We start from the raw sequence: 12,541 nt of genomic DNA, 5'->3' as shown, positions 1-12,541 counted from the left end.
AACAGTATAAAATAAGTCGCCCTGGCCCACGAATAAAATAAATAAATACCATTAACAATTAAAATGACATTTGAATAAAAAGGTCTTTGCCTGGCACCGAAAAACAAATAACGACAGCACCAGGCAGGCCTCTCTGGCGAGCGCATTCCATAGAATGGGCGCCACCGCAGAGAAAGCCCTCCTCCGAGTACTTACCCTCCTAATTTCCTTCACGGAGGGTTCCCAGAGAAGGGCCTCTCCCGCTGATCTCAGGGGGTGGGCGGGTGGGCATATATAGACGTAAGCGCTCCTTCAGGTAACCAGGACCCAAGCCGTTTAGGGCTTTATAGGTCATCATCAACACCTTGAATTGGGCCCGGACTTCAATGGGAAGCCAGTGAAGCTGACAGAGGACTGGAGTCATGTGAACATAACGCCCAGTCCCCGTCAGCAGCCTGGCAGCTCTATTTTGAACCAATTGAAGTGTCCGGACTGTCTTTAAGGGCAGCCCCACTTGGAGCGCGTTACAGAAGTCAAGGCGGGAAGTCACCAGTGCATGTGTCACTGTCGCGAGGCAGTCGTACTCCAGGTAGGGGCGCAGCTGATGGATCAGCCGAAGCTGAAAGAAAGCGCTCCTCGCCACCGCTGTCACCTGAGCTTCCAGTGAAAGCTCTGGGTCGAGGAGCATTCCCAAGCTGCGGACCTTGTCCCTAAGAGGGAGTGCAACCCCATTCAGGACTAGGTTCAATTTACCCTCACCGAAGCCCAATCCGCCAGCCAACAGGACCTCTGTCTTGTCTGGATTGAGCTTCAGTTTATTGGCCCTCATCCAGCCCATTACCTCGGCCAGGCACCGGTTCAGTACAGCCACTGCCTCACCTGGATTGGTGGAAAACGAGAGGTAGAACTGGGTATCATCAGCGTACTGATGACTCCGCAGCCCACACCTCCTGATGACCTCTCCCAGCGGTTTCATGTAGATGTTAAACAGCAAAGGGGACAAAATGGACTCCTGCGGTACTCCATGGCATAACTGCCATGGCGCAGAGCCATAGTCCCCCAGCATCACCTTCTGGAATCGGCCGTTGAGATAGGAGCAGAACCACTGCAAAGCAGTGCCTCCGACCCCCAATCCCGCAAGCCTATCCAGAAGGATACCATGGTCGATGGTATCGAAAGCCGCTGAGAGGTCCAGGAGAACCAACAGGGACACACTCCTCCTGTCCTTCTCCTTGTACAGGTCACCGTACAGGGCGACCAAGGCAGATTCAGTACCGTACCCGGGTCTGAAGCCAGACTGAAATGGGTCCAGATAATCAGTTTCATCCAAGAGTGCTTGGAGTTGTCCTGCCACCACCCGCTCCAACACCTTGCCCAGAAACGGGATGTTGGCCACTGGTCTATAATTAGTGGCCATCTCTGGATCCAGTGACGCTTTCTTCAGGACTGTCGGACTACCGCCTCCTTTAAAGGGGCAGGTACCCGACCCTCCCTCAGAGAAGCGTTAACCACTTCCAAGATCCAGATCCCTATCCCGTGCTTGGCGTTATTTCTTAACCAAAACGTGCAAGGGTCCAATAGGCAAGTGGTGGGACGTACTCATCCAAGCACCTTGTCCACATCATCAGGACGCAATAACTGCAATTCATCAATTAATTTTGGACCAGACGGCGGCATTGGTATCTCCCCAGAGTCCTCTGAATCACTAGTAGAGTCTAGCTCATGACAAATCTGAGCGATTTTCTCCCTGAAATGCTTGGCAAAGTTGTCACCGCGGGTCTTCGAGGGTGGAACCAGATCCTTCTTAGGGCCAGGATGAACCAGGCCTTGTACCACTCAAAAAAGCTCCGCCGGATGGCATTTTGAGGAGGCAATGGAAACGGAGAAGAATTTCTTTTTCACCGTCCTCACCGCCACAGCATATGCCCGATAATGGGCTCTTAAGTGTGTTCGGTCAGATTCATCCCGTGATCTCCTCCACCTATGCTCTAGCCGTCTCCCAGCCTGCTTTATCGCCCGCAATTCAGGTGCGTACCAAGGGGAAGAGTGCGCTCTGCCCGGCGGGAGAGGACGCTTAGAAGCGATCGTGTCAACAGCCCTGGTCATCTCCCTGTTCCACAGTTTGACCAGAGCCTCAACAGGAGCACCAGTCTTGTCAGCCGGAAACTCCCCCAGGGCCTTCAGGAATCCATCCGGATCCATCCAGCTCTGGGGGCGGACCCACAGAATCAGGTCCGCACCCTTACAGAGGGAGAGGCTGCTCTCGAGCACAAACCTCACCAGGAAGTGATCTGACCATGACAGGGGTGTCAGACATAAATTCCTCACCCTCAGACCACCCTCTTCCTGCCCCGTCGAGAAAACCAGGTCCAGAGTGTGTCCACGTTCATGGATCGGGCTGGTGACATGTTGAGACAGCCCCATGGCTGTCATGGAGGCTATGAAGTCCTGAGCCGCCCCAGTCAGACCAGTCTCGGCATGGAGATTGAAGTCCCCCAGGACCAACATCCTGGGGGTCCTCAACACCAGGTCTGAGACAATCTCCGTCAACTCAGGCAGGGAGACTGTTGGGCAGAAGGGTGCACGGTACACCAACAGAATCCCCAATCTGTCTCGGTTGCCCAACACCAAGTAGAGGCACTCCAGCCCTGGCCTCGAAGGGACCGAAAGTCCAGTGAGGGAAATGGAGGCTCGGTAAACCAAAGCAACCCCCCTCCCCTCCCCTCCCCTCCCCTCCAGGCGTGAACAGTGCTGAACCAGATACCCAGGTGGGCACATTTGAGAGAGGGCGACATCCTCCCCCTCTCCCGCCCAGGTCTCCGTTATGCAAGCCTGGTCGGCCCCCTCATCCACAATCAAGTCATGGATGAGGGAAGATTTATTGTGGACCGACCTGATATTGAGCAGCAGCACCGTCAGGCCCGAGGGGCGGTTGACAAGACTACCTGGCACCCTCTGGCTGGGGGCAAAACCAGAAGGAGGGATAGGTGTCAACCATCTATCCCTCCTTCTTCTACACAGACACGTTAAGCCCCCACCGCTGTAACGTCCATTGCCCATGACCACCCCAATGGCGGCGCCCCCGCGCTCCCCAGGAAACTCAAGCGTCGACATGGCCAGGGATGACTCCATAAAAGCAGACTGAAATACAGTAAAACTTTAAAACAATCAAAAACTCCCCATTTCCCCCCCAGTACAAAATTAAAAGTCCCCCCACCGACCTAGTCCCCCATCAGTCCAGCCCTGCACAGCCACGAACGGCCACAAACGGCGGCACTGCCCTTTGGCCGTCATCCCTGCTCTCACCGACGCTGGCGGGGGGGAGCAGGGAGGGGCGCAGAAACCCGCCTGGCGGCAAGATGGCAGCGCCCTCCTCCGCACCGTCAACGGCGGGCCTGGCATGGCCCTGACGTCCTCTGTGCCTGGGGTGACCCAGCGGTGGCTGCGGGACCGGTGTCAGCTGGCCCCCGGCTCGGTGGTGCACCTCAGGTCTGGTGGCGGCGGCGGCAGTGGCAGCGAGGCACGGCAGGTGATTCGACTCACGGAGCTGCAGAGCACGGCGGGTGTCCGGGGGTGGGGGGGAGCTCAGTCAGAAGGTGAAGGACTTTTTCTTAATCATCAGAAAGTATTTCACAAAAAAATCTACATTATGGCATATATTCATCTATTTGACATCCCATCTTCAGTCATCATTGTTCAAGGGTATGGAAAAGTCCCCCAAAATCTTGGGACTGTTGACAGTGATTTATTTTGACCCCAGGAGTCTCTAACTAGGGTATCAAGCAAAAAGCAAGCCAAACTCTCAGATATTTTTCATGTATCCCTCCACCTTAAAACTGCAACAGTTTTAGGGAAATTTTTCCAGATGTTTACATTTGCAATCTTTTGAAACTCTCTCTTGATTTTCAAGCTATATTTATCATTGCCCAAATGGAATTCATTTGTCTTTGTATTCAACATTTTATTTCACTGTCATCACTGAAATAACTGTCAATCTACAGTTGGGCACACTGCACTTATCAAAAGTAGTTTTTTTAAATTGACTATCCGAAATATTTTAAGCCTGTATCAGCTTCTGTCAAATCTGGACATACAGACTGACAAACCGTGACAGATGAAAAACATAATTAACTTCTTTAAAAAGATTAAAAGCAACCCTTGGCACTTTATTGTGTCTTCTGAATCTTTGCTGTAACATTTTCAAATGTGAATCTGCAAACTAAGGACTAGCTACTTACATTTCATAACTCCCAGTACCTCAGAGGTCTATGAGCAGTAACACCGTTCCTTTGTGAACTACTTGCCATCAATTTATCTTGCCCTTTTCTGACCTTGATTTATTTTTCTATTATGTTACCCAAGATATGAAATATTACCTTCGAGAGATGCAAAATGGTTATATGGAGTGCAGAACCTGCAGTGTCCTCGTTTTTCAAACAAATTATATGAAAATAATGCAATACTTTCTTCATCTTCCAGAACACTTACAGGAATTGAGATAATCTTATTCGAATTCTCCCATGGAATTTCTTTCAGGGATTTTCTACTTATGGAAGTTGATGTACCAGATGTTTCTTTACAGGACTGAGTTACGCTTCCTGTTGGACATAAACACGAAGTTGATAACAAGTTTCCTTGAATGTTATCTGTCATTTCCATCATCCCAGTCAAATCTTCTGGCCTTGGTGCTAATGATTCCTCACTGGCTTGTTTTGCAAACCCTCTGTTTGCCCAGTTTTCAGGACTCCTGCATGTCATTTTGCGTGGAATCTCTTTGGAAATAACAGGTTCAGATGATCCTGCTATAAAGCAGCTGGTATGAAGATTCTGAGCCTCTTGTGTAAGTTCACTGTAGCTTTCATCCTGGAGCAATGAAAAATATAAACAAAATGTTACCTTAAGTTTCAAGTCACCCACTAGTAACATAGATTCTTTATCTTCTCTGAACCTGCACATAAATCCTTCCTATCTTGCATGGTGATGGGAAACTTTGAAATTATTTTTTTACCCCCCCCCCGCCAAAAAAAAAGATCTTCAGGAAAAGCAAAGACACAAAACTTACATTTTTAAATTGTGAATGCCTAACATGAAATGAATGATCATGAGAATGTCTCTCATACAACAGTGTTTCAGGGTTAATGGAGCTCAAGCCTTATTTATAACAATGAATACATTTCACTGTTAAGACTTGTTTAAATGATCATTTATTATGGGATAAGAACGCATTTTGGTCTCAGGATCGTCTCTTAAGATTTTCTCTTAAGGTGAAACTTGCTGAATTTGAGGAAAACTGTCTTTGCTAATTAAGGGCTAATAAGTCAATAAGAGCAAAATTTTGGGCAATTAAAACACCATAACAATAAGCATTTTCTATTTCCAAAGACTGTGACAATATTTAACAAGCTAAGATATGGAAAGCTTTTTGACTGTGCACAGAGGCTCTTCATCCCACCCTTAAACTGAACCAACAGACAAATAAGTAAGCCTCCAGTTTTGTATAAACCAGCTTAGAATCTTCAGAAGAAATTATTAAAACCACAGTGGCTTAACATCCTGCCTTGTTCCCAAGTTGCTAATCACAATTTCCTGGGTCAGATGGAAAGGGAAAATATAATGAATTGAAGACTTCCTATTTTCTTTGTGTGGAAGCAAAGATGACAAAACTGAAGGTGTAGTACTGCAGGCACATCATTAGAAAGCAAGACTCATGGGAAGGACAATCATGTGAGGGAAAGTCAAAAGCAGGAGAGAAACAGGAAGGCCAAATATGAGATGGCTCAGTTCCATTAAGGAAGCCACAGACTTGAGTTTACAAGAGGTGAGCAGGGCTGTCAAAGATAGGACATTTTGGAAGGCATCCGTTCATAGGGTCACCAGAGGCTGGAGAACACTTTCCTGCACATAACACCTAAAAAAAAAATTCTTTGCTATCTTACACCTGGGCTGCACACACAGATAAAAGGATCTTAAGATAAGAACCATGCTGGATCACACTGATGTCCATTTAGTCAAGTGTTCTGTGCAGCCAATGGCCAACTGCTGCCCACAGGAAGCCAGCAAGCTGCAAAAGCGCCCTCCCACCCATGTTTCCCAGAAATCAGTATACAAAGTTATATTACCTCGGATAGTGGGGTAGCATATAGCCAGAAAGACTAACAGCCACTGATAGATTGTATCCTCCATACATTTGTCCAGTCCCCCATTTAAAACCATCTAAACTGGTAACTATCATCACATCTTGGGGAAGTGAATCTCACAGTTTATATGCCATGTGAAGAAGTATTTCCTTTAATCTGTCCTGAATCTTTCATCAGTTGGCTTCATGGGATGACCCTGGGGCTCAGTATGATGACAGAAGGAGAAAAATGCCTCCCCATCCACAGCATGTATAGTCCTGTAGGCCTCTCCCATGTCTCCCTTTACTCATGCTTTTTTTTCCTAAGCAAAATAATTCCAGCTGTTGCAACGTCTCCTTGTAGGGGAGTTGCTTCAGCCCTTGATAATTTCATTTACTCTTTTTTGTGCTTTTTCCAAATCTGCCACATCTTTTTAGGTGCATTGACCAGAACTGTGCACACTATTCTGTGGTTTTACCAGAGATTTTTATATGGAGAATGACTGAGGCAGTTTTATTCTCACTTTCCTAAATATGCCCTATGTGGAATTTGCTTTTCTTCACAGCTGCTGCATAGTGGACTGGCATGTCCATCAAGCTGTCTACCAGAGCCCAAGATCTCCTATCAGCTTATACTTGAAGGCGTACTCCAGCATGTATCACTTTACATTCGCTTTCAGTGAACTGCACTGGCCATTTTGATGCCCATTCTTCCCATTTGAAGATATGCTTTTGGAGGTCCTCGTTGAATCCATAAAGGCAGTTACATCCTTGAACTTGGAAGAGCTGAATGGAGCTGTTATGGACAGGACACTCTGGAGGGATTTAAGTGGGTTGCAATAAGTTGGAGATAATTTGATGGCACAAAAATATAAGTTGGTGTTGCCAGCAGACATGGGCATTCACTGCTCACTCCTAACCCCAGATCATTTATGAATAAATTGAAAGGCAGTTGTTTTAGTACAAAGCCCAACTGGACCCCATTGTTTACATCCATTCCTTGGGAGAAATTCCCATTTAATTTTTCATTTTAAGTGATCTATTAGAGGATTCCTTTTCTATTCCTTGGCTGCTAAGTTTGCCCAGGAATCTTTGGCGAGGGACATTGCCAAAAGCCCTTGGAAGTCTAAGCAAACACTGTCTATCACATCATCCCTCTCCACATCTGCCTCAATTTCTCAGACTACCAATTTTTCAGGTAAATGTTTTCAAATCCTGATGCTGAAAAATAGAAAATTTAGATGTAAATAGGAAGTAGGGTGTCTTATTTATTTACTACATTTTGAAATTGCTTTTTAAAAACCAGGGTTGCCTGAATATAAGGGGATGAAATAGGCCATGAACATATTGTAAAACACCTTAGCCAGTCAAAGAGGCCTGAGAGCCATATCAAAAGGCAGCATCTGGGGAGGGTTACCATGTATAGGTGTTTTCTGTGCAACTCCTAGAAGCCGCCAGTCCAAGATGGGAGAGTTGGGGAGCCTGGTTTTAAAAGAGAACTTGGATATAATGGGCATCATGGAACTCATGGAGAGAATGGAGAGAACCAGTGGATAAGGATTTAAACTCTTTAACAAGGACAGGGAAGGGTGTATTAAAGAAGGTATTGCTCAGTTTGTCAAAGAGGGCATAGCATCGAGTGCACTAGAAAAACTAGAAAGGACAGGCTCTTCCCTAGAAGAGCTGTGGGTGAGAACACCAGGTTCCAAAACCAAGTTTCAACTAAGACCATGCTATTTTCTCTCTGACCAGAACACTCAAGGTGATTTCAAGTGGAAAATGAAATCAGAGAGACCTCCAAATGAGGAAGTGCTATAATAACATTTGACTTCAGTTATGCTCAGGTTGACTGGATAAATTTATTTATTTATTTATTAAAACATTTCTATGCCGCCCCTTGCCGAAGCCTCGGGGCGGCTCACAACATGCATAACAAAGATGCACTGACCAGAAAGGGGATGACCATGGATTTTATCCTAAATGCTGTCCTATGACCTAGTACAAGATGTCCGTGTTAATGTCCAAACAAGATGTCCATGTTTGGACATGCACATGGTAGGCATGTCATGAGTGGAGCCGGCCTACCACGTGCATGTCAAAGAGAAGAAGAGGGAGAGGCAGATCAGTAGAATAACATGACTTCACACAAATAAAAACTATTTGCTTCTTAGGGTCAGAATCTATGGGTAAACTCAGGGAAGAACTGTCTCTCTGTGTTTAGTGCCACAAGACAGCCTATGTGGCACTAGCACCCACAATTCCTTTTGGAGATAAGCCACAGTCTCACAACCTCTCAAAGGAAAAGGTGTAGACCCAAAGCCCACTGAACCCAGGAGAAAGGCCTCACAGCCTTTCCTCCCCATTTCTCCAGTCCAACTTCTTGAAAAGAAAACCACAGTTGCTGTCAGAGTTTGTGTGTTTGTGTATGTGAGTGTGTGTGTGGGAAACTGCCAGTGAAGTCCAACACAGTCAAAAGAGGAAATGTTTCTAAAATGAGAGACTTGGTAAAAAGCAAATGGATAGAGGGAATCAAGAGTCAAAATCCCTTCAAAATATTTGGGATAACTTAAAGCTGTAGTAATAGAGGCTCAGCTAGAATGCATACCACAGGTCTGGAATGGTAGTACCAAGAGATCACCAGTATGTAACATAAAGGAAGCTATTAGAGAAAAGAAGGTGCCCCTCAAAAAATGGAAGTCTTGCCCAGCTGAAGAAAACAAAAGAAAGCATGAGCTTGAGATGCCAAAGAAGCATATAGCTAACAACATCAACACCAGCAGTGAAGGATTCTTTAAATAGAAGCAAAAAAACCAACTAGGGATACAGCTGAAACATTGGACAATAATAGAGTCAAAGAAGTACTAAAGGAGATGAGGAGTTTGTGAGGAAGCTAAATGAATGCTTTTGCTCTGCCATCATTGCAGAAAATATAGAAAACATTTACTTTTTCTCCTGAATTGGATCCCACTAACCTTCAAGTCTTTACACATGATATAAATTCATTATACAGAGTGGAAATATTCCCTTAGCAGTTATTGCATTAAGACATAGAGCTTAATATAGGGATATACACACAATCTCAAATTTTCATTTCCTATGAAGCTAATACTGTAACATTAGGCTAAAATACCTTTAGACGATTAATAAAAATCAACATTAAAATCAACACTTTGACTAACTGACCTTTACCTGTACCCCCACACTACAACCAACACACTTTTTTATTTTAAGTTTGTTTCTCAGATGCCTATCTTTCCCCCTACCACATTCAGTCATGCCACAGTGCCCAGAACTTCAATAAAATATGTCTGATTAACTGTAGCATGGCATATGTACACTGAAAAGACTGATTTCCCCAAGGAGATGGCTCTTCTATCACCATACTACATTCCGTAAAAGAGCATGCAGATGGATATTTGGACAATAATTTCTGGATACAGAAGACTGATTGCTCTTGCTGAGCTGTAATTTTAAAAAGATCATTCCTGAGAGCCACCCGCTTTGGAGCAGATGGGACCTAGTCCTTTTGTATTCCAATCTTTAATGTTGAGAAGCCAGAAAGTGAACATGCTTTGTGAAGAGAAGAACGTCTTATTCATTTAAATGTGAATGAGAACCAAAGTGGGAATCACTTTATAGGATTAAAGCTGCAATGATGCACATAGTTATGACAGTAAATATCCTATAGATTTTCATAAGATTATTTAGCAATTGCTGCCTCAAGAGTATAATGAGAATATATGGCAGACCTCCAAGAGCAAAACAAACAGATCTGGATCATGTAAAGTTGAAGACAGGATGAAGCAAAGATTTATTTATTTAATTTAAAGCAGTTTTACCTACTTCTCAACCAAAGAGTTTCCCAGATTAGCTTACATGGAATAAGTAAAAGCAAGGCACTCTATGCCTGCAGGTTTACAATCTAAAAAGTTGTAGCACAGAAGGAAGAAAGGATGGAAAAAAAGCAAATGGTCTTCCAGCAAAGCTGGTGAAATGGCCATGCTTCCCAACCTGTCTCCCTTTGCTGCAGCTTCGAGAGATGTAGGAAGGGAGACAAAGGCATTATACAGCTAGCAAGGGCTTATTTCCTACTGTTTATAATAGTGAGCAAGTATCATCATCATCATCATCATCATCGTTGTCATCATCACCATCACCACCACCACCCCTCCTCCTCTACTACCACTACAATACAGTTATATCCCAACTTTCTCCTTTTGCAAAGAATCCAAGGCAACCTGTGTAGAGCTAATGCAGAATTTTTTTTTCTGAGTCAGGGAGTAGCTTCTGATCTGCTCTTGCTTACTAATATAAAGAGCTATCGCAGGTCTGAAATTCTTTCCTTTGGCCAAAAATGGATGTTAGCACAGAGTGCAAATCTGCCTTTTCCTACCCTACTTCAGGTACAGACAAGTTCAAAGATATCTGGGAAAAACATTTAGTAAGTGTCACAATCACTCCAAGTGTTAGGACTACCTTTTCTAATATAAAGTTAAGATTATATTAATCAGAAAAGAATTTGGTCTTTGGGCTGGTGTAGAAGAGTTACAAAGTCATTCTAATGGGAGAGAACCACTAAAAGCAAAATAGATCATTGCATCACAGTTATGTGCAAAGCTAAGGGATGGAAGAGGGGACAAAGATGTGACCTACACCACCCAAAAGCACACTGAGCAGAATGGAAATACTGAAACCATTAACACCTGTTGTGGTCTGTCAGGCTGGGAGTGGAATGCAGCATAATTGGATAGATTAGTGACTGCAAATATCATAAAATACGTTAGGTGTAGGCCATAGATGTAGCAACAGATTAGTGGAATGAAGAAAGACCCACAACATTGCTTCTCCTAAACCTTGTAATAATATAAAATAGTCTTACCTATCCATTGAGAGAAACAGTGGGCAAAGATGGGATCACTTTTAGACTATTACAAGCAGGTAGGAAAAAGAGAGCTAAATCTGGACAACAATTGGTTCTGTTTGTATACAATGCTAAAGATCATTGTATATTAAAGAAATGCAGAATCCCCTTAGCCTAAGAATCAGTGGGAAGTTAGAAAAAAGGCAGAAGAACCATTGCAAATATGGCACTGAGATGTCACTTTCAGTTAAAACTAGAAAATGTAATACGGTCATCTGTGAAGAACAGAAGTTACAGAAGATAGGCTTTAGGAGACAATATTTAATAGGTCTAGTAAAAAGGCAAAAGGTCAAGTAACGTGAATATTTCTAATTGCGACACTGGAACCTTTATTCTGGAAAATAATAAAAGCAAGGAAGAAAAATTAGCTTGAATGGAGACCATAGGAACAAGAACTCAAAAAGTCTTTGTCAAAGCAGATATGGACTTCATACCAAGATGAAAGAAGCAAGATTGACCTGATTCACATATCAGGTCATTGAAATCAGGGATTCTGTGATGTGCAAATGCAGCCCTCGTAACAAAACACGTTTTATGAACCTCAGATAACACAGAAAGAGAAATGGTTTGTAGCTGGGTAGTGGACTCGAGTTGCTTAAACTATGGGTTGTTATATCGTGTGAACCAAGAACCATAGCTTGTTCATGTATTGTTTTACCAGACATTGGAAAGAGCAGTAAAAAGCTCCACCTACTTTAAATGCTAGTTCTACAGAGTTGCAAGTTTGGGATATAGGGAGGGAATGGGAGAAGGAGGAAGGATACAATCCAAGGACTGAGAAAAGAAACTATGGTTTGGTTGATCACCTGCCAAACAAACCATGGGTTAGTGTTATCTGTGAAACAGGTCATAATCTTTACGCCTCAAATAGAACCTCTGCATCTCCCTCAGCGGGGTGTTGTGCAAGCCTTTAGTGGTTGCACAACTCCCTATCAGGAGAGAGGTGAGGTATCTATTTTGGACATTTTGTCAACCCACTTGCACCTTCTGTTTCCTTTGCATCCAAAGAAGCTGCCAGTTTCTGCATCTTCAGCAGATACTTGCACTGATCCAGTGCCTTCTATACTTTCAAACACACGGAGGAGGAATTGGTTATTTGTGCTGCCCTGTGTATTTTAATCAACTTGAGTGTGCATGAAGATTTGCAGACTCAAAGGTTAAAAGTAGTCTGACTGCTTCTTAAAAGAAAGAAAAGAAAAAAGAAAAATCAAGATTCTTATGAAGTCCCTAAAACATGGATTCTCCATTACTTTCTTCATCCTAGTACCTTTTCTGTGACATAGGGCGGTCCCTGTTGGTGTGAACAACTATGTGAATTTTGTGACAGATTTAAGTGCAGAAAATGGATTTTTCATGTTGAATGGGAAATACACAATGCATACCCAATTCAGGTTTTACTTTTATACTGACAATAAAACATCAAAGTAGAAGTCAAATGGGAAAGACCATGAAGTGAGAAATATCTGTAAGGAAAGAAACCCTTTCTGTGGTCCTTAAGGCTGTTTTCTTTTCAGGAACTGGTCATC

General features: G+C 43.9%; 1 protein-coding gene across 4 annotated transcripts in view; it reads right to left on the bottom strand.

The window, feature by feature from the left end:
- The window catches only part of CFAP20DC (CFAP20 domain containing), a 203,446-nt gene that overhangs the window by 67,815 nt on the left and 123,090 nt on the right, over positions 1-12,541 (bottom strand). For all 4 annotated transcript variants that reach the window (XM_044452102.1, XM_044452103.1, XM_044452105.1 and 1 more), the window contains one exon: positions 4,468-4,842. In XM_044452102.1, the coding sequence (XP_044308037.1) occupies positions 4,468-4,842 (375 nt within the window). The remainder of the gene's footprint in view (positions 1-4,467; positions 4,843-12,541) is intronic.

Source organism: Varanus komodoensis, unplaced genomic scaffold (genome assembly GCF_004798865.1).
Source record: "Varanus komodoensis strain SLA01 unplaced genomic scaffold, ASM479886v1 scaffold6_4, whole genome shotgun sequence".
NCBI lineage: Eukaryota > Metazoa > Chordata > Lepidosauria > Squamata > Varanidae > Varanus > Varanus komodoensis.
This window is presented reverse-complemented; position numbering and strand designations above follow the sequence as displayed.